This window comes from Nipponia nippon, unplaced genomic scaffold, assembly GCF_047370975.1.
Source record: "Nipponia nippon isolate SJK-2023a ecotype South Korea unplaced genomic scaffold, ASM4737097v1 scaffold_1, whole genome shotgun sequence".
NCBI classification, from domain to species: Eukaryota; Metazoa; Chordata; class Aves; order Pelecaniformes; family Threskiornithidae; genus Nipponia; species Nipponia nippon.
In genome coordinates this window covers 46,957,187-46,977,874 of record NW_028262290.1, presented here as the reverse complement: position 1 = coordinate 46,977,874, position 20,688 = coordinate 46,957,187, and the positions used below count along the sequence as shown (strand labels likewise).

At 43.1% G+C, this 20,688-nt stretch overlaps 1 protein-coding gene across 4 annotated transcripts in view; it reads right to left on the bottom strand.

Annotated features, from left to right (window-relative positions):
* Positions 1-20,688, bottom strand: part of NOL4 (nucleolar protein 4) — a 204,584-nt gene that overhangs the window by 80,869 nt on the left and 103,027 nt on the right. For all 4 annotated transcript variants that reach the window (XM_087735887.1, XM_087735896.1, XM_087735907.1 and 1 more), the window contains one exon: positions 2,236-2,519. In XM_087735887.1, the coding sequence (XP_087592013.1) occupies positions 2,236-2,519 (284 nt within the window). The remainder of the gene's footprint in view (positions 1-2,235; positions 2,520-20,688) is intronic.

Sequence of the window (20,688 nt, the reverse complement as noted above, 5' to 3'; positions counted from 1 at the left end):
TTAAAGTAAAACAGTAGTAATGATTTATATGAGTGTATATGTATGCATATGAAACACTGAGATGCTGTACAGTCCCGTTCTATTCTAATACACTGATGGGTTTTGTTCCTTCTAAAAATATTCTGTAACTTTTTTAAAATTTAAAAAGTAAGAGTAGAATTCATCTGTAAAATATGAAATTGGCCACAAAAGCACTCTTCTGCTCTAAACTCAGCTTACAAATCTCTGACAAATTTTTGTTTATCCCAGGAGCACGTATTTCCTGAAGTCTTCACTCCATAGTTAATAATCTTTACTGCATACCTAATAAATCATATACTTAAATGAACTGTAAACATCAACATAAGTTTCACTAGGACAGAAAGGGAAGACAAATCTGCATATTTTTGGCAGTATAGAGTGGGTAGGATGACAGTGAGTGATGAAAGAATGTATCGATGTGGGGGATGATTTAGGCCTCTTAAAATTTGTAGAATAACAAAGAATGAGATGGCTTTGATTGTCATCTCAATTCATTAGAAACAGATTTTTAACACTTTTTGATACATTTTTTTGCATCTGAGTTGGAACTGATTAAAATTGGAAATGTAACTTAGGCTATGTTCTTGTCATAGCTATAAATGAATTCCACATTAAGACGCCTCCCTTTCTTCCCCAAGCTTATTTGTGTATTTGCAAGAGTAATGGCAGAAGCGGCAATGGACCTCAGGCAAAAGAGCCTGTGTGTCTATCAATATTTGGGTGACTGGCTTATAAAAGGTTCATTGGAACAATGTGCCCTGGAGCAAATGAAGATACTGTTCATATTAGCCAATTTGGGACACACTGTGCAACAGTCCAAGTACTGAGTAAATCCAGCACTGGAGTGTATACACACTCTGAGACTAAAGCTATTCAAAACATTTTCAATAAAACGAAAATTTGTGGAAACAAAAATATTCCATGCAGTTAAACAGGTTTTCATAAAGATTTCATGGAGGTTTTGTGATACATGATTTGCTAAACTGGAATGGCCAAGAAAGAGAAAGACTAACAATCTCCCATTTGGTCTCCCTTTCTTCTACCCACCAAAACCAGACGCTTGAGTTAAAAAAACATTTCAAGTTTTTATTTTTACTCCGCAGGCACTGAAGACAGGAGTTGAAACTTTAGCATAAATAAATGTTGTTCTCTAGACATCAGTCATGTACAATCCCTTTCTGGATATACCTAGAAAAAGTGATTTTCCATATCACTCCAATTTCAAAGCCCTGAAAAAAATGTGGCCATTCAAAGTGTATCTATGTTGTCAGGTTATTTTGTAGTGAGCTACTGAAAGCTAGTGACTAGCATTAACAGCATTTGGATCCAGTACTAACATCCTATTATTGCTGCTGTAAAAGTGGTAATCCAGTTGGGAGTTATCAGATAAAAAACAGGAACTTGTCACCAATAAGATCAATGGATAAATTCTATGATACAGGCCATTTCTTCACCCTCCCTACAGTATGCCCTCATGACAAACACCTTCCTAGAAAGCTAGCTATCTCATCTATAGGATCTGTCTTTATCTACAATTTAACCACCCTCGCTTTTCCTTACTCACATAATGGAAACTACAGAGAAAAGCCCCCAGGGGATTACAGCTTCTTAAAGCAAACTTGTCAGTTTTAATTCAGGTTAGGTGCCTGCATAACACAAACAATCAGGAAGGAACCAAATCAGTTCCTTTCAGATGTTGATAATTCACATGTAGTCATTTGCTTGGGCATACACACTTAACATTCATATGGATTCATTCTACAGATACATAATACATGTAATGAGATGGTCATCTATAAATATACATAGATATATGTATCCCAGTATATATACATATATATATGTATTACATTATATACATATTTTAATATATATATATTTCAAATGGGTAATGTAGACAGTTCTCAATAAATGGACCGATAAAATTCATGCCTGATGGAGAACTGCACTGGTCTTTGTCAGTGCGTCAGCACAACATATATGCCTATATACGTGTATTCACCCATGTACATCCACATACACTTAATGTACGTATGCATCATATATGTGTAACAGAGCATACAAATCTATGTATAGCATTTGAGTAATGATGTGACAAACATTAGACACATTGCATTAAGTGCTTAGCTGGGAATAACCTTTGGTTTGGCCTCACAAATCTTTTCCTTTTCTAAGCTACACACTTCATATCTGGAGCATGTGGAAGCATCTTACCTTGCTTCCATTTTCTCTTGCCTCCCGTTCCATCTTGAGATCAGAAATTAGGAGAGTCTTGTATTTGTTCTTTCCATTACTGCTGTGATCATCTAGTCTGTATTCTGAAGTCAGCTGAGCAGAGAGGGGACTGTCACTCAGGTTCAGAGGCTGCTCATCCTGCTCCAGATTTGTTTTGCCATTACTGTTGGTTTCTGCCATCTCCCTGCAGTGTGTTCCCCCTGAAGCATTGGAACTGTGTCCCACGGTCTCATTGCCATTAAAACTCTCTGCGGCTGAATCATCTATTAAAAAATATATATTTTCAGTCACATGCCACATCATCATCTCTGTCCAGTTCAAACATAATTTATACCTTCACAACGTTTTTCAAAATAGAATGAAAATGGTTTATATTACTAGCACCAGTACATTTCTGCAAAATGTACACACACACTCCTCCATGTTGTCAAGTAAAAACTTCATGTAAATCCATAAAATATTACTAAGTTAAGGGAAATGATCTGGACTGACACCTTAGCGTCACTGTGTACACAAAAGATAAGTATCACAAAGGATTTTTAGGGACAAAGTGACAAAGTCTGCCTTAATCCATCTGTCTGTCCATATGTCTATGAATCTATTTAGATTCTTATACCATGCTCATTATTGCAGGATATCATATTTCTGAAATCAACAGAGATGCACATGGCACTGAGAGAGAATCTAGTTCTCAGGTTTCAAGGGTGCAGAGCAGCATATGTCATATCCATAAACATCCTCTTGCACAGATAGGATGTAAATACATCTGATGTATTCACTGCTGGCAGCAAAGATTATACTGGAAAAGTTGACTCCAGAAACAAAGATCCTCTCTTCATTTTGTTCAGGTGCTCATTCACTTTGCTCATTCATTGTGTCATAATATATTTAAAAATACTGCTCAATAAAGGATTAAATTATCAACCTGAAAAGTTACACCTGAAAACTCTGGATGTGGTGTTGTTACCCTACGATTTTACAGCTGAAATGTATGATTAACATGTGTCTGCACATGCTTTCGGGTTTGTGTATCCTGTGTTTGTCAGCACTGGAATTTGCCACCTATGCTACTCCTCCGCCTTTCTTTACTTCTAAAAAATCTTTTGGCCAACAGGCTATCTAGTAAAACAATTCATCCTTCAATGGATTAAATGGCAGCAGAATTCATCCCTCAATTTGCTTACTTCTTGTTCTCTAAAGCACCTCTTTTTTGGCAGCTTTTACATGGTTTTGCTTATGGTGCAAACACCTGCCCAGGGCTCTACAAGCCTATGCTTATCGCAGACAGTGAAGCTGGAAACAAAACGGGGCGGGGGGGGGGGGGGGGGGGGGTAGCAGCCAGAAATGTGTACAGATAGAAACTGGAGATATGGGATGAGATGGACCTTAATATATTAGTACCTTAATATACCATCTGCTTTCAGGCCCTTCTAAATAACTTCCATGGAAAACAAACACTTTTATATACACATGGAATTTAAAAAAACATCAGGACACATTCTTTAAAGGATGTGATTAGAAATACTCATCCTTGAAACTACTTGATTAATCAAATTGTTGACTCTCCATCATCAATACAGTAAAAAACAACTATTCACCGCCCTCAGATTGGAATTTAAAAAGTGAAGAAAATATTGTGTAAATGGGTAATGATCTAATTCAATTAAGTACTTAGAGAGCCATAGACAAGCCATCATACATCAGTGCCTTGCTTGCTGTACTCATCCAACACTTTTATGTCATAAAGTATACAGGACTGGGCACATGTTCTGAACATATTTCTCTAAATTGCTTTGTTTTGTAAACCTGTAAAAAATCTAGTTTCATGAAAATACATAATAAAAATCATAATTTAAATGCTTTTATTTAAGGAACATTTTTGCTTTACAAAATGCTTTATAATTAATGGCTGCAATAAAAAATAAAGCTATGTTTTGGTATGTACCACTTTTACATTACCTCTTACAAATACAAATGTATATACAATAAAAGACATAACATTCCTAGAAAAAGACTTTTAAACATGTACACCAAGCCAACTTGCAACAGAGCAATGGAAATGTTCTGATTTAAAAACCTGCGGCTACTTGAGGATTTCAGCTACATAAGTTAATAAAAGGTGAGCAGGATTTAGCCTTAAACTTTCTAGCATGTCCTGAGACTTATGTCTTACGGGGCATAACACATTAAAAAGGTTAAAATTCTAAACGCAGTTTCAGAAATAAATATTGCCTCAGTCTTTAATAGTCAGACCAGTTGTTCTCGGGTACCCAGCCCCCTGAGCTGGAAGACAGGGACAGGGAGCAGAATGAAGCCCCCATAATCCAAGGGCAAATGGTTAGTGACCTGCTACACCACACAGACACACACAAGTCTATGGGGCCGGATGGGATCCAGCCAAGGGTCCTGAGAGAGCTGGCAGAAGTGCTCACCAAGCCACTTTCCATCATCTGTCAGTAGTCCTGGCTAACTGGGGAGGTCCCAGTTGACTGGAGGTTAGCAAATGTGACGCCCATCTACAAGGGCCAGAAGAAGGATCTGGGGAACTACAGGCCTGTCAGCCTGACCTCGGTGCCAGGGAAGGTTATGGAGCAGATCATCCTGAGTGCCATTACGCGGCACGTGCGGGACAACCAGGTGATCAGGCCCAGTCAGCATGAGTTTATGAAAGGCAGGTCCTGCTTGACTAACCTGATCTCCTTGTATGACAAGGTGACCTGCTTAGTGGATGAGGGAAAGGCTGTGGATGTTGTCTACTTGGACTTTAGTAAAGCCTTTGACATTGTTCCCACAGCATTCTCCTGGAGAAACTGGCTTCTCATGGCTTGGATGGGTGTACTCTTCACTGGGTAAAAAACTGGCTGGGTGGCGCGGCCCAAAGAGCTGTGGTGAATGGAGTTAAATCCAGTTGGTGGCCGGTCACAAGTGGTGTTCCCTAGGGCTCACTAGTGGGAACAGTTCTGTTTAATATCTTTATCAACGATCTGGACGAGGGGATCGAGGGCATCCTCAGTAAGTTTGCAGAGGACACCAAGTTGGGCAAGAGTGTTTATCTGCTGGAGGGTAGGAAGGCTCTACAGAGGCATCTGGACAGGCTGGATCGATGGGCTGAGGCCAATTGTGTGAGGTTCAACGAGGCTAAGTGCCAGGTCCTGCAGGTGGCCAAGAAGGCTTGTATCAGAACATCTTGGCTTGTATTAGAAATAGTGTGGCCAGCAGGACCAGGGAAGTGATAGTGCCCCTGTACTTGGCACTGGTGAGGCCGCACCTCGAGTACTGTGTTCAGTTTTGGGCCCCTCACTACAAGAAGGACATCGAGGTGCTGGAGCGTGTCCAGAGGAGGGCAACGAAGCTGGTGAAGAATCCAGAGAACAAGTCTTATAAGGAGCGGCTGAGGGAACTGGGATTGTTTAGCCTGGAGAAGAGAAGGCTCACGGGAGACCTTATTGCTCTCTACAACTACCTGAAAGGAGGTTGTAGCGAGGTGGGGGTTGGTCTCTTCTCCCAGGTAACAAGTGATAGGACAAGAGGAAACGGCCTCACGTTGCACCAAGGGAGGTTTAGATTGGATATTAGGAAAAACTTCTTCACTGAAAAGTTTGTCAAGCACTGGAACAGGCTGCCCAGGGAAGTGGTTGAGTCCCCATCCCTGGAGGTATTTAAAAGACGTGTAGATGTGGTGCTTAGGGACATGGTTTAGTGGTGGACTTGGCAGTGTTAGGTTAATGGTTGGAGTTGATGATCTTTAGGTCTTTTCCAACCTAAACAATTCTATGATTCTATGATTATTCTGAACTAGAAAATGGCATTCTAATATAGGGTCTTCAATTTTTTAAAGAGAACAGCTATATTTACAACTCATTTTAAAAGCTCTGAAATGTAAGGTAAAAATCCAGATTTCTTTATTTAAGACAGAAACACTTTGGTTACCGCTGATTCGTATTTAGGACTGTTAACAGATAATTGGCTTCTTGATTATCAGTTTAACAAGTGACAGTTTCAAATCAATTAAATCAATTACTGAATCGGTCACCGAGTGAGGAATGCTCCTCCCTTTGAAGGGCTCAGAATATTCCCTGTTGTTGGGAGCAAAGAGAGGAACAAGTGAGTGATCAGAGGATGCGAAGAGTCACCTAAAAGCTGGGGGCACTGCCTACTCTGCAGCACACAAGTTGGATTCCTAGCAAACTTCTGTGTGCCAGCACCCAGTGTCCCAGGTTGCGCAGTATAGAGGAGCCACTACCAGGACATAGATAGCTAAACAGGAATGATGGAGTAGGAAGAGAGCTGTGCCTAGAGCCAGATCCAGGAACAACTAAGTCCAAAGCAAGGCTGTTAGTTTTGGCTTGTAATCATAAGCAATAATGCTTTTATTTCCTTTTTTTTCCCCCCTGTACAATGAATGGTTGACAACTAAAACTTGCACGTGTGTGAGAATGTTACAATGCAAAAGAAAAAAAAATAGATCTTTTATACTTGTTCTAAAGCACAACCATTGAAAAAAATCCTATGCTGAGTAAATGTAATCAAGCATTATAATACTTTGAAACAATAATACAGTATTTACACAATTTTGGCTTTGCTTAGCAAATGCTTAGTTACTTGATGGTAAATCTCAGTTTGTACTATACAGTCAAATACCTGGTTTTACAGTCATTTAAACTTGCTTGCTAGAAACAGGAACTATTGTCTGTCAGGATAATGTTCAGGAGAATGGCTACAATGGCTATAAATCACACTTTTGCCAAGTAAACATAAATATGTATTGCCATAAAAGAGATAAAGAAAAAAATAGTGGGTTTGCGCTGGTAGTTCCTTACAGATGTTACCAAGGTAACTAAATTACAAGGTTTAGTACATTTCTCATCCCTGGGAAGCTGGTCTATTTTTGCCAAGAATAAGGCTACTCTAAAGCAAGAGTTTCTGAGGTATCAGAAACGCAGACCACATCAGGAATAACTGGTTTTGGGGAAAAAGGCAGGAGGGTCTGACCCAGGAGAGGAAAGGCACATTCACCCTCGGATATGGGCAGCCACAGCCCCAACACCTCCTGGCCCTGCTTGTGGCCGCTGGACGGAGCCGCCCTGCTCCTAGGCCCGCAAGGACTGCAAGCACGCACGGCCGCAACACAGCTGCCAAGGGGCAAGGCTGGTTTCATGGAGACCTGTCCCTCGGACCACCCTCTCCAGCGGCGACCACCTCTCCAGCGGGCAGGAGGTGAGATCTCACCACCTCACTACGCCCGGCGTGGCTGGCAAGCGGGGGCGGCACCTAAGCCAGGGCCTGGGCAGGTACTGGCAGTTTGCTTGCACTGTTTTCTCACCTGGATTTATCACAACACCTCAGCAACAATAAACCGCTAACGCTGAAAGCCTGTTCTCTTACCAAGTATTTCTTTCCTCCATGCCGCAGAGGCAGAGGCGTGGCAGCTTGGGGAGACCTGTGTGCAGGCCCAGGGGAGCCGAGGCTTTGCCCAGCTATGGCTGCGGGCGAGTGTTTCTCTGGGGCAGCTTGCCAACAGCTCCTCTTTGAGGACAAGGGCACCACTAACGGCAGGCCCTGAGGGGGAGAGGCCAGGGGCCCACCCCTGGGGCAGCGGAGAAGGCTGCGGGAGCACAGCTGGGGAACACGGTGGCACCCCGGGACCTGCTGACATCATGGTGGCAGTTGGGGGGCTGCCTAGGCTCGGCCCAGCCCCTGCCCCTCGCCGGGGACCCCGCGGAGGCAGGCCCACCCCAGCCTGGCGCACATGGGGCAGCAGCCATTAACCCGCTGCAGGGCTGCCCTCCTGCAGGAGGCTGAGTAAACCGCAGCGGCCCTCCCTGGGTTGACTTCGGCACCCAGGCTCCCTTCCCACAGCTGGCTGATGAGGCAGAAAATAACAATCCACCATGACCAGCCTACATCTGGGTACTTAGTACCGATCACACCACTGATGCAAGGACAGCGTGTTTTCAAAACATGCCTCGTCTGAACCATCGCCGCAGGGCGGGTTTTATGGGAAGACCTCCAGGGAAGCATGCCACAGGTGCTGGGAGCTGAGAGAGGAGGAAGCAGAGGGCTCCCCTGCCCTGCGTTGGGTGTCGGGGCAGTCATGAAAGAGGCTGTGGGATGAGCTCATGTCTTCATCACCTCCCAGGGCTGCCGCTATCCACAGGCATCAGCCATGACAGCAAATGACGGCCTCGTCAAACACTGCTTCTTGCTCAGGGCAGGCCACGTGCACAGAACTGTGGAGTTTTCAAACCCTCACCCCAGCACGCTGGAAGACTGGAAGCACATCTACAACTGTTTTTGTTATTTAAGCCTGAAAAGGGAGAGTCTGACTGCAAAACACGTATGTGTTTCAGTTCTCAAAAACAGCCAGCTGGTGCCTCACCTACACAGAGATTCTCCTCCAGGGATTAAAGAGCATCACCCCTCAGAGAAGGACTGCAAGAGCAGAGGGAAGGTACCTTTGGAACAGGCAGCAGCCTTCTTGCCGAAGCAAGGAGCACTGTCCAGGCTTAGGCATTGACTGCTCGCTCATGGACCGATGTTTCTTAAACCCCCTGATGCCAAGACCTCCTTCTCCCACCTTGCACAGAGCTCCACGCTGATTCTCTGCTCTAACACCCTTTGGGCACCTTCAGTCCAAGTACTCTCCATGTTAGGGGTAGTTCTCAAAACAAGAACTGCAGTGATTTTCCTACTTCGAGTTAGTTTATTATTTATCACATTGCATTAGAGCTTCCACCTCATCCTTCTAGATCACCTTGAGGCCAACTAGATAGAAAGTGACATCAGCTTTGGTTTTGCACACTTGAGAAGTCCAGGCTCCTGCCTGAGAACTTTCCAGGCTCACTGCAGTCACCACTGTGTTAGCTTCTCTCCCTGCTTTTGAAGGAAACTTGGAAATGGTGGTAGAAAAGGCAATGCCAAAGAAAGCCCAAGCAAACAGATGCTCTGAATATGAGTTTTGATTCTCAGAACTGTTGCATCCTTCACTTCAATTATCTGCCACAGACATCTGCATTATCATGGCCTAAACTTCTGCCAAAACCCAGTGTCTCTGTATTTAACACCTTGGATTCTGCAAGGTGATTTCTGTGACAGTTGATAGTTTAAGGGGACTTTGATTTAGAACAGAAAAACAGGTCTTAATTTGCAGTATTATGTTCTCCTACCAAACAATATCTACATTTATGAATGGGCAAACAACATATATTGCTAGAATTAGAGATTCTTCTGTTACAGGTTAATATACAGTTCTTCCACCCAGAGAGAACTGTCTTTAGACCAGATATGTCAAATGCTCAACACCGTTCTCAGTAAGAGTGCTTTTTTAAAGGAAAGCAAACTGAAGTGTGCACCAAATCTGGCTGGAATAACAAGTCCCTCAAACACCATTTTTTCTGAGAGCACAAATTTAAAATCTGAACTCCGATATAAGCATCATTGAAGTACTGTGAATCTCAAGCCAAGGCACATATATACAACTCTCACTTGTCTCCTTGAGAGAAAAATCTCCAGATGTTTTAAAGGATCTCTTGCATTACTCTTAGCAATCAATTTCATACTACAAATCATCCAGACTTTTCATATTCTTTGCAGGTAAGTCAGGAAGGAATCAACAAGCCATTCTACATAAAGACAGATCTCTGAATAAATCCTCTCCCTCTCTCAAATCAATTCTCAGGCTAGAATTCAATTAATATTTAGAGTATGCTTAAATAGTTTATACAGCTGAGATTTCAGCTACCTGAAACTTACTGCATATTTTACTAGTCAGTAATCCATAGTGTTGGCCTTCAGCTCTAACAGCAATAGTGTGGCACAGCCCTACAACTATACAGCCACATGGAAGCTCAGATCTGCTGGAAGGGCAGACATCGTGATGGGTCAGGGAGCAAAGGAACCCTCTCATTAACACTAAGAATGAAGCAAGAGCCCCATGATACCAAAGCAGCTCTAACACAGCTCCTTTCTTTGCCATGAAGCAAGGCAGATAGCCTACTTAGGAAGTAGACAAAAAACAAGGCAAAGGCAATTAACCTTACAGCACTTTTGGTTCCTTTGAGACATTTTGACTACATGAGTGTGTCCCACAAGCCAAAACCATTCCTGGTGATAATGAGTGCGATTAATCACACCAAATGAACAAGGCAATTGTTGGGGCTACTTTGTTCATCCTGCTTTAAGAAGTTGAGATGGGAGAGGTAACATATGCAGCCCAAACAGATACTGATGCCTGCAGACTCCAAGGTAGCATGCACACAAGTTAAATGAACACTTTGAGTAGGTCGCCTGTCGACAGAGCATCTCTGAGAGCTGCAGTTAGTGTAAGATGGGTAACTGCTCCTTCTAAAAGGAAGAGGCTGGATGTGAATGAGTTGAGTGGGATGAGTGAGACTGAAGCTGCTGGCTGTGCAAGTGCAGGCTGTCACAAAACCTGCTCTTAAAGATTGTCTACCAAAGTCCTGTATGATGAAGGTTGCTTTAACCTCTTTGGGCCGGATACCACCAGCCCAGGTCTTGCTCAACACCACCTTACACCCCTAGCGATCTGATTCATTTGAACAGAATCACTTCCAAGAGACAGTACTGCAGACCAGAGTGACAGACTCCAGACCAGTTTTGAGTTACTACACTGTTCTCTTTCTTTAACCTTTGGCTTCAATATTGCACATGCTTTATTTTTCCTATGTTAAAATACAACTTCAGTGGAAATGATAACGCTACATAAGCAAACATTTAAAACTAAATTAGTTACATTCCCTCTGTAATTCCACAAACCCAAGGCATGCTAGCAAACCTTCCTAACAGGAGCTATTGAAAAAAATGCTCTACTGGTGGCAACTGACAGCAGGCAGTTTTGGGAGAGGAACACCATGAATCAGACAAAAGGTGGGGTAGAGTGCTGGCTCACAGAAACTTCTGTGGTATGAAATAATTATAGAGACTTTTCTAAGAGAACTGATAAAAAGGCGAGGTCACATTTCACTCCCATCACTTTTCACAATGACCGTTTAATACCAATTTGTCACAGTTATGTATTCGGTTATGCTTCATTTACATCACAAGTCATGTTTCATGCACAAGTTCAATATGTAACTTAAAAGCCAGTCAAAATCAACTATATCTACTCATCTTCTCCATTCCCTTTCATATTATGATAAAGAACAGTGGTTGAATTAATGGAGGTACAAAGGTGATTTCAGACCCTCTATTATTCCCTGTTTCATAAAGCATAACAATGGCCATACTTGGCCCGATCAAAAATCCATTTAGTCCAATATCCTATCTCCAGCAGTGGCTATTAGGAGATGTTTACAGAAGAAAATAAGGCAAGCATATACAATTCTTCCTCCTATGGCTTGCTGAGCCCTTAGTAATTTTCAACTCAAGGTCTTTCTGAGCTGGATGCGGTTTCTAGCAACACACTGATGCTCAACAGATTTCTTTTCCATGCAAATATCCAGCCTCTCTTTGAACCTGTGTAAACCTCAAGCACCTTTCTCTGCTCCTCCAAAAAGTTACTGCTGCTATTTCTGTTTCCACTAAAATGCTGGTACTGTGTCAAGGAATCAAGGAACAGGAATTAAGAGGTGGGCAAGAGCGTTTCCAGAGAACAGGAGTGGGGCAATGTGCACAGAGCTCAGTCCCTTCATTAACACTGAGACTGCATTTGCTCCATTACAAGAATATGTATTAATTGTCCTCTACAGCTAACCTCACTAATGTTAACAATTTTTCTTCTCCTTTTGATACATGTAGCTTTCCTGATGTGGTTGGCTTCTGTGAATTCAGCTATGAAACTCACTGCATTGAAATTTGAACCTGGAATGTCCATCAGTTTCAGTGCGATGCCAATCAATGAATCCCTCACTGTTGTTTTCAGTGGTGAAAATAGGTCAGGGGTTACTTCATATGATCACTCACTGCATGTGTTTATGAAAAGAAAAAGGAACAAAGCAAACTACAAAACTAATCCTTAGCATTAGGATTAGCATCAACATTAGGATAAGCATTAACATATATGCTTTCAGGAAAATTTCCTAACTCAGTGGAGAGTAAAATAAGTGCCTCTAATGTTCACATACTGAAATTCAGTTTAAAAATAGGTAATAAACATGTAATTGGGAAGAACTAGAAGAAAAGTACGTGGAATATGAAGTAGGAATTTACAGCCTTTGTACTTCATGGCAGTTCTAGCATTATGAACAGTGAACTAAGGCTCCCTTGATACATTAGGAAAGTGGATGCTAGTGCATCTGATAAGTCAGAACACTAAAGTTTATATCCAAGTTTAGGACTCCATTAGGGTTGCTGTTTCCTTATTTAATGACTGTGATGTAATTAATGTTTTTGCTAAGACAGAGTCTCAGTGAGTCAAGTGTAAGACAGATAGACTGTAAGTTTAGAAATCTGATAAAGAATTCCAGAGCTTGGAAAGCTGCTATTACAAATTGAGTAAATAACCATGTTTGAGGGGTATAAATTATATGTCCATTTTCAATTCAGTTCCCTTTTTATTCTGTCACTTTAAAACATTTAAGGACGTCCATGGCAGCACGTACATTACTGTTTCCTGATTTGAACATGGCTTGGGTAACTACAGTAAGTGGTCGGTCTCCTCACTGCTTGAGTGAAAACAGTGTTCTGGTCACACAGGGCAATACTTGATAACAAACTTGATAGCCTTTCTCCATCTGGCAAGCAATCATTTTTGAATGTTACATCCATTATGCTTTCATAATTTTATTTTTCACTGTATCAAGTGAAAGTTAAAAATAATCAGCATCTACAAAGGCTAAGCACCAGCCCAACACACGTGACAACAGCCATCAATGCAAAAGAAGCTTTACCTGAACACAAAAATATTGCCACTGAGGTAAAGGACATAAGCATATCGGGAGTCTCCCTAGCAAGTTGATTACAATTATAAGCATCAAACAAAAGGAAGAAAAATAAACAGTGCTGATAACTGGCTTCCCTTTGATCAGTCTGAAAAATCTCTCTCACATAGTGAACGTCAAAACTGCCGTGAGAGATGTACAGGCATTATCATATGCAAGGCATTAGAATCAGTTTGGAAGTTTAAAACAGTTAATATTTTTTCCTACTAAAAAAATTGCATGGCCCAAGAAAGCAGAATCCTGAGTCATGTAATATAACTTTGGTTGAAAAACAGCAGATTTGAAAATTCTGTCCACAAACATCCATGATTTGAGGCCTTTGCCACCAATGGGGTGATATCAGGCAGAAGATAGCAGACTTCCCATGAAGTATTAATACTACAGCAAGGTCTCTTCTGCCTTCATTAAACTCACCACTTTTAAATCCCAACTGTCTCATAACACTACAGATAGACATGTTGACTTCCGATCTGACTTGCAAAATTAAAACACACTCTTCCTTTTCAGAAATTATTTTCAGCAAAAATAAAACATGCTCTTTCATTATCAGAAATTATTTTCAGCACAGACATCGAAGTCAATACATTTTTTTACAATTCTCAAAATATAGCTGAGCATTTGGTCACACATCATCTAAAAATGGACTTGAATAAGAGGTATCTGAAGACAAAAAAGAATGATTTTGCTAGATAGTCTGTCAGCACAATATCTCTGGCAAACCAAGTAACTATGATTCAATGCCCAGAAACTTCACAAAGCCCAAAGTGTGTGATAGATAGTTCTGGCATACCCACTGCTATTCCTCACCAGAGCTATGGGCTTCAAATTTTCACTGTCAAGCCAACTGACTAAGCAATGCATCTTGTTTCGAACTTTCCCTCCCACTGCAATGCAGCGGATTGCACTTGGGAGGGGAAGAGAGCAAGTATGAGAGGGTGCATTGAACAAAAGTGTAAATGAAAGATGGGAAAACTTGAAAACTATTTGTGCTTGAAAACTTTTGCATGAAGACTATCATTTTACAGTTCCTTTCTGAGAAGCTAATGCCAACAGAAACGCTGCTTATGTATTTTTATTTGTTGGACATAAAATTGTATTTCTTGGACATACTACTATTTCAGTAACTTTCAAAAATTTTCTTCTCATTGAAGTCAGTCAGTTTGCCCTTGCTGAAACATCACTGAGAGCTGGTCTCAAAACCAGATTACTCAACAAGGCCAGAAAGTAAAGCAAACAGAATACCATCCTTCAGTGAGAAGCCATGAACTGTTTTGCAGTTCTTTGCAGACTGGAAAGATTTCTTAAGAAATAAAATAACTGGTCCGTGTTTCTAATTCATTTGAAGGCTTCTGGTAGCCCAGCAGGATTTAGCAATGGGATAGTCCACATGCAGAGCATTTGCAGCATGTGCTTTTCCTGTGCTTTACAGTATTGATGAGGTATCATTACCAATGAAAATTAAGAATGTTTTAATCACAGTGAATCAGTCCTGTTCTCACTAAAATTCAAGGGCAAAGGGCAAAGGAGTCCAGGAAGGCTGGATGTTATTCAAGAAGGAAATCTCAAAGGCACAGGAGCAGGATGTCCCCATGTGCCGCAAGTCCAGCAGGCGGGGGAGAAGACTGGCCTGGCTGAACAGAGAGCTTTGGCTGGAACTCAGGAAAAAAAGGAGAGCCTACCGCCTTTGGAAGAAGGGGCAGGCGACTCAGGGGGACTACAAGGATGTTGTGAGGTTATGCAGGGAGAAGATTAGAAAGGCAAAGGCCCAGCTAGAACTTAAACTGGCCACCGCTGTTAAAGATAACAAAAAATGTTTTTACAAATGTATCAGCAACAAAAGGAGGGCCAGGGAGAATCTCCCTCCTTTGTTGGATGCGGAGGGAAACATTGCCACGAAGGATGAGGAGAGGCTGAGGTACTTAATGCCTTCTTTGCCTCAGTCTTTAACAGTCAGACTGGTCATCCTCAGGGTTTTCAGGCCCCTGAGCTGGGAGATGGAGATAGGATGCAGAATGAAGTCCCAGTAGTCGAAGGGGTAGCAGTCACCGACCTGCTCCTTCACCTGAATGCTCACAAGTCCATGGGGCCAGACGGGATTGTAAAGGACCAGTAGAAAAATGTGGTTTTTGTCTCGACATCGCCGCTATAGCGCCATCCAGCGCCGCGCTTCGAAAAGACCACCTTCTCCGCAGCTTTGAGAAAAACAACCTCGTGCGCCTGCGCACAGACTAAAGGCGCGAAAAGAGCCGAGGCGGGGACAAAAAGGCGCGAAAAGAGCAGAGGCGGGGACAGCACATCCGTGGCGAACCGCACGTGCGCATTGGTGATCCGCGCGTGTGTGAGCCCCTATATAAGGAGCACACGTGGCCCGCGGCGGCGGTGCGTGAGACCACTCCTTCTGTACCTGCACCCTCAAGCCTCCCCCCCCCCCGCTTTGGTCCCTGACGAAGCCTGAGGCCACCGAAGACCCTGCGGGAGATCATTGGACTCGAAGTGGTGGTGATAAACTCCTCCTTCTCTCTCTCTTTCTCTCTCTCTCTCCCCTGTTCTTCCCCTCTCCTCCCTTGCCCTCCCTCCTCCCTCCATTCTCTTCTCCCCTCAAATAAAAGTAAAAGGTTGTATGACATCTGACCGATTCCAGCGTCTTAATCTCGTCCTTGGGATCGTATCGAAACCTCCCCCGACATTGGATCGGGACGGGTCCACCCGAGGATACTGAGGGAGCTGGCAGAGGAGCTTGCCAAGCCACTATCCATCATCTATCAGCAGTCCTGGTCAACCGGGGAGATCCCAGATGACTGGAAGCTAGCAAATGTGACACCCATCTACAAGAAGGGTGGGAAGGAGGATCCGGGGAACTACAGGCCTGTCAGCCTGACCTCAGTGCCGGGAAAGATCACGGAGCAGATCATCCTGAGTGCCATTACACGGCACGTGCGGGACAACCGGGGGATCAAGCTCAGCCAGCATGGGTTTATGAAAGGGAGGTCCTGCTTCACTAACCTGGTCCCCTTCTATGACAAGGTGACCCGCTTAGTGGATGAGGGGAAGGCTGTGGATGTTGTCTACTTGGACTTTAGTAAGGCCTTTGACACTGTCTCCCACAGCATTCTCCTGGAGAAGCTGGCTGCACACGGCTTGGATGGGTGCACTCTATGCTGGGTTAAAAACTGGCTGGACGGCTGAGCCCAGAGAGTGGTGGTGAATGGAGTCAAATCCAGTTGGCAGCCGGTCACGAGTGGTGTTCCCCAGGGCTCAGTGTTGGGGCCGGTCCTGTTCAACATCTTCATTGATGATCTGGATGAGGGGATTGAGTGCACCCTCAGTAAGTTTGCAGATGACACCAAGTTGGGTGGAAGTGTCGATCTGCTGGAGGGTAGGAAGGCCCTACAGAGGGACCTGGACAGGTTGGACCATTCGGCCAGGGCCAACTGTATGAGGTTCAACAAGGCTCAGTGCCGGGTCCTGCACTTGGGTCACAACAACCCCATGCAACGCTACAGACTTGGGGAGGAGTGGCTGGAGAGCTGCCTGGCGGAAAAGGACCTGGGGGTGTTGGTTGACAGCTGCCTGAACATGAGCCAGCAGTGTGCCCAGGTGGCCAAGAGGGCCAATGGCATCCTGGCCCGTATCAGGAATAGTGTGGCCAGCAGGACCAGGGAGGTGATCGTCCCCCTGTACTTGGCACTGGTGAGGCTGCACCTTGAGTACTGTGTTCAGTTTTGTGCCCCTCACTCCAAGAAGGACATCAGGGTGCTGGAGCGTGTCCAGAGGAGGGCAACGAAGCTGGTGAAGGGTCTGGAGCACAAGTCTTATGAGGAGTGGCTGAGGGAGCTGGGGTTGTTTAGTCTGGAGAAGAGGAGGCTGAGGGGAGACCTTATTGCTCTCTACAACTACCTGAAAGGAGGTTGTAGCAAGGTGGGGGTCAGTCTCTTCTCCCAGGTAACAAGGGACAGGACGAGAGGGAATGGCCTCAAGCTGCACCAGGGGAAGTTTAGGTTGGATATTAGGAAAAACTTCTTCACCAAAAGGGTAGTCAGGCATTGGACCAGGCTGCCCAGGGAAGTGGTTGAGTCTCCATCCCTGGAGGTATTTAAAAGACATGTAGACGTGGTGCTTGAGGACATGGTTTAGTGGTGGACTTGGCAGTGCTAGGTTAATGGTTGGACTCGATGATCTTAAGGGTCTTTTCCAACCTTAATGATTCTATGATTCTATGAACATACAGATTGTTGTTAAAGGTCAGAGCACTGGAAAGGGAAATAATAAAACCATACCAAAGAGTCCAACTGTAATACCTGCTTAGCCTCCTTATAATATGGGATTGGCTAAGAATGAAGGGCAACATAAAATTGTGAGAAATTACCATTTGCTCAGCTGGCCCAGTGGATCTGTGTCTGGAAACTGGCAGGCTGCTCCTGGTAAACTGTGCTGGTTTTGGCTGGGACAGAGTTAATTTTCTTCACAGTAGCTAGTATGGGGCTATGTTTTGGATTTGTGCTGGAAACAGTGTTGATAACACAGGGATGTTTTCATTATTGCTGAGCAGTGCTTACACAGAGTCAAGGCCTTTTCTGCTTCTCACACCATCCCACCAGCGAGCAGGCTGGGAGTGCACAAGAAGCTGGGACAGGACAGAGCTGGGACAGCTGACCCCAACTGACCAAAGGGCTATTCCATACCATATGACGTCATGCTCAGCATATAAAGGTGGGAGAAGAAGAAGGACACAGGGGATGTTCGGAGTGATGACGTTTGTCTTCCCAAGTAACCGTTACGCATGATGGAGCCCTGCTGTCCTGGAGATGGCTGAACATCTGCCTGCCGATGGGAAGTAGTGAATGAATTCCTTGGTTTCCTTTGCTTGCGTGCATGGCTTTTGCTTTACCTATGAAACTGTCTTTACCTCAGCCCACAAGTTTTCTCACTTTTACTCTTCCAATTCTCTCCCCTGTCCCACCAGGGAAGAGTGAGCAAGTGGCTGTGTGGGGCTTAGTTGTCAGCTGGGGTTAAACCATGACATGAACAAAGCATCCTGCCCACAGATGATGTTCTCTGTTGCAAAGCTCGCTAGGGGAGGAAGGAGGAGCCTAGGGCAAGAGCACTCTCAGAAACGCTTGGTGTTATTTTAAATAACAAAGTAAAGGACAATGATATTGCAAAATCTGCTATATAATTTGTTTTCCCTTTAAAATCTGTAAACAAGATTATTTGGCCCATGATACACTTTGTATTTTGAAGGGATCATCATTGTATAGCTACTTTAATCTAATTGAAATGCACATTAGAAACAGAAACAGCTGTATGACAAACAGCTGTATGGCAAACCTTTTCTCAAGCTTCCAGAGAAGTTAGAAAATCTAGTGTTTGCAAAAAGCAATGCAGACAATAAGCAACGCTTGCTGATAGTCTTTCTTCTGCTTAAATAAACCATAAATGTTCTTCAAAACAACAGAATCCTAGGAAGTTCTTTCAAATCTCGGGTCATCGCTTTGTCTTTCTTATCATCACGTTCATAAACTGATCACCTTCCTTCCTAAATAACAATTATGTACCGGTTCTGAAGGAAGCGTGTTTTCCAGAAGCTTAGTTTAAAATTTTTAGAAGTAGAACATGGATCTGAAGCTGGGTTTGAGAACAGAATAAGCTTATTACTTCTGGGTGGAAAGTTGTTACCATTGGATCAAGCGGAAAAGTTATGCGTGCTGCAAAGTGAAACACGTGGTATCAATCTTGATCATGAATAGAACGTTATTTACAAGAACTGTTACAATCTTGGTGGGCTGTTATCTTTTATATCCAGTGCAAAAGCAAACAATAATAACGATACTCAACAGCATGAAATGCCTAGTGTGCCCTCTTTCACGGAAAAGCAGCAGATTTTTCCTCTTCTGCAATTGCAAATAACTGCCATCAAAAGAAATAATAAAACCAATGCAAGAAAAAATAAAAAAACCCTAAGAGAAAGCTGACAATGTTAAATGCACTCTGAGCAAATCTATTAATTGCACTTCAACACAAATTTGGGTGGGAAAGCTTGTTGCTGATCGCACCTAGTGGTGCTCCAGGTATGACAGCTTCTGAGACTGTTCCTTATTCTGCATATAGGAATCAACAGAAAACTTCAGAGCTAGATATTGAATTCATCCAAAAATTACAAAACAATTTGGGGAAAGCATAATTTTATTACCCCTTATTAAGTGAGTGTGACAGGCTCCAAGGTACAGAAAAATACTGACACAAAATGACCTATCATACACTATATATGTCAGTTTGGGTACTTAAAAGTTTCAGCCATCTAAGCAAAGAAATGGTTACCATCTTTGATTCTCCAACACATGAACAAAAACATTTTGGAGAACTCAAAGGACAGCCTTTCTAAAAGCAAAACCCTCTCTTTATTACCCTGTGTCAACTACAACAGCTCCAATAGAGAAGCATTTATAAGGCAGTCTAAGGATATCATCTTCCTCTTTAGAAAAGTTTGTAATACTTCAGAGATATTCTTGGCATCCCTCTTTATGCAAACAGATAAATACAGGTTTTCTAGTTCCTGATCCTGCCTCCCCAATGTTAGTTGAAGTCCCAGAACAGTGTGATACAGTCAGTGCCTCTCTCCTGTACAGTGAATAACCTGTTGTATACACATTATCAACAGAGCAAAGAAGATGGAGCGGTTATCAATGATGCAGAAAATACCTAAATTCAAGTCGCTGCACTACTTGATTCAGATCAGAGGTTTGAACCTGCATCTCTCAACCCTAGGAAAAATGTTCTATGAAGCCTGTGGACTTCTGGTCCAAAATCTTTCAGGCTGAACTTGAGAAGCCTTTGAAGATTAAAATTTTGTCAGCGCTGCTTTAATTTCAACATTATCTTCTATCTGTTGAAGAACACCTGAGACAGCTCTAATTTGAAATATCTCTAACGAGTGGCAAAGACCACTCCACAAGTGTGGTGAAAATCACTGATGCGGAGTCCCTTTAATGTAGATGTCATCACCCAATTCTCAAGCAGTCTGTTTTCCCAAAATGCATTTGTTTTTAACCTCAGCACTGAAATCTGCAGCTTCTGGAGTTTCCTACACTATGAGTACCTGCCAAACTCACACTACAGCTGCTGCTGCAGGGAATTAAGATAAAATACAGGGAGTAGAGGCTGAGCTTTTGTATCAGAAGTGGACTTATGCTGGCAGCACATTTGCAGACAGTAGGACTGGTACTGTTAATGCAATTTCTACATCAACCACCACAATATGAGCCATTGAAAACCATCTTCAGTAGTAACAAAGAGCAGAATGGAAGGACATTAGTGAGTATCATGGCACTCTTGCACTTGGACTTGAATATCCAAAACATAGTATTGATCAGATCCCATTTGGTTTACTGCTGGCTGAAAGCATTCACAAATCACAGATGCAATCAGGATTGCTGCTGTTGTTGCCATCAACCCACACATACAGTAGTCGTCTTCTCCTCAGCATGTTTCAGAAAACAATTTCACCCATAACAACTAGAGAAATGACAAACTCAAA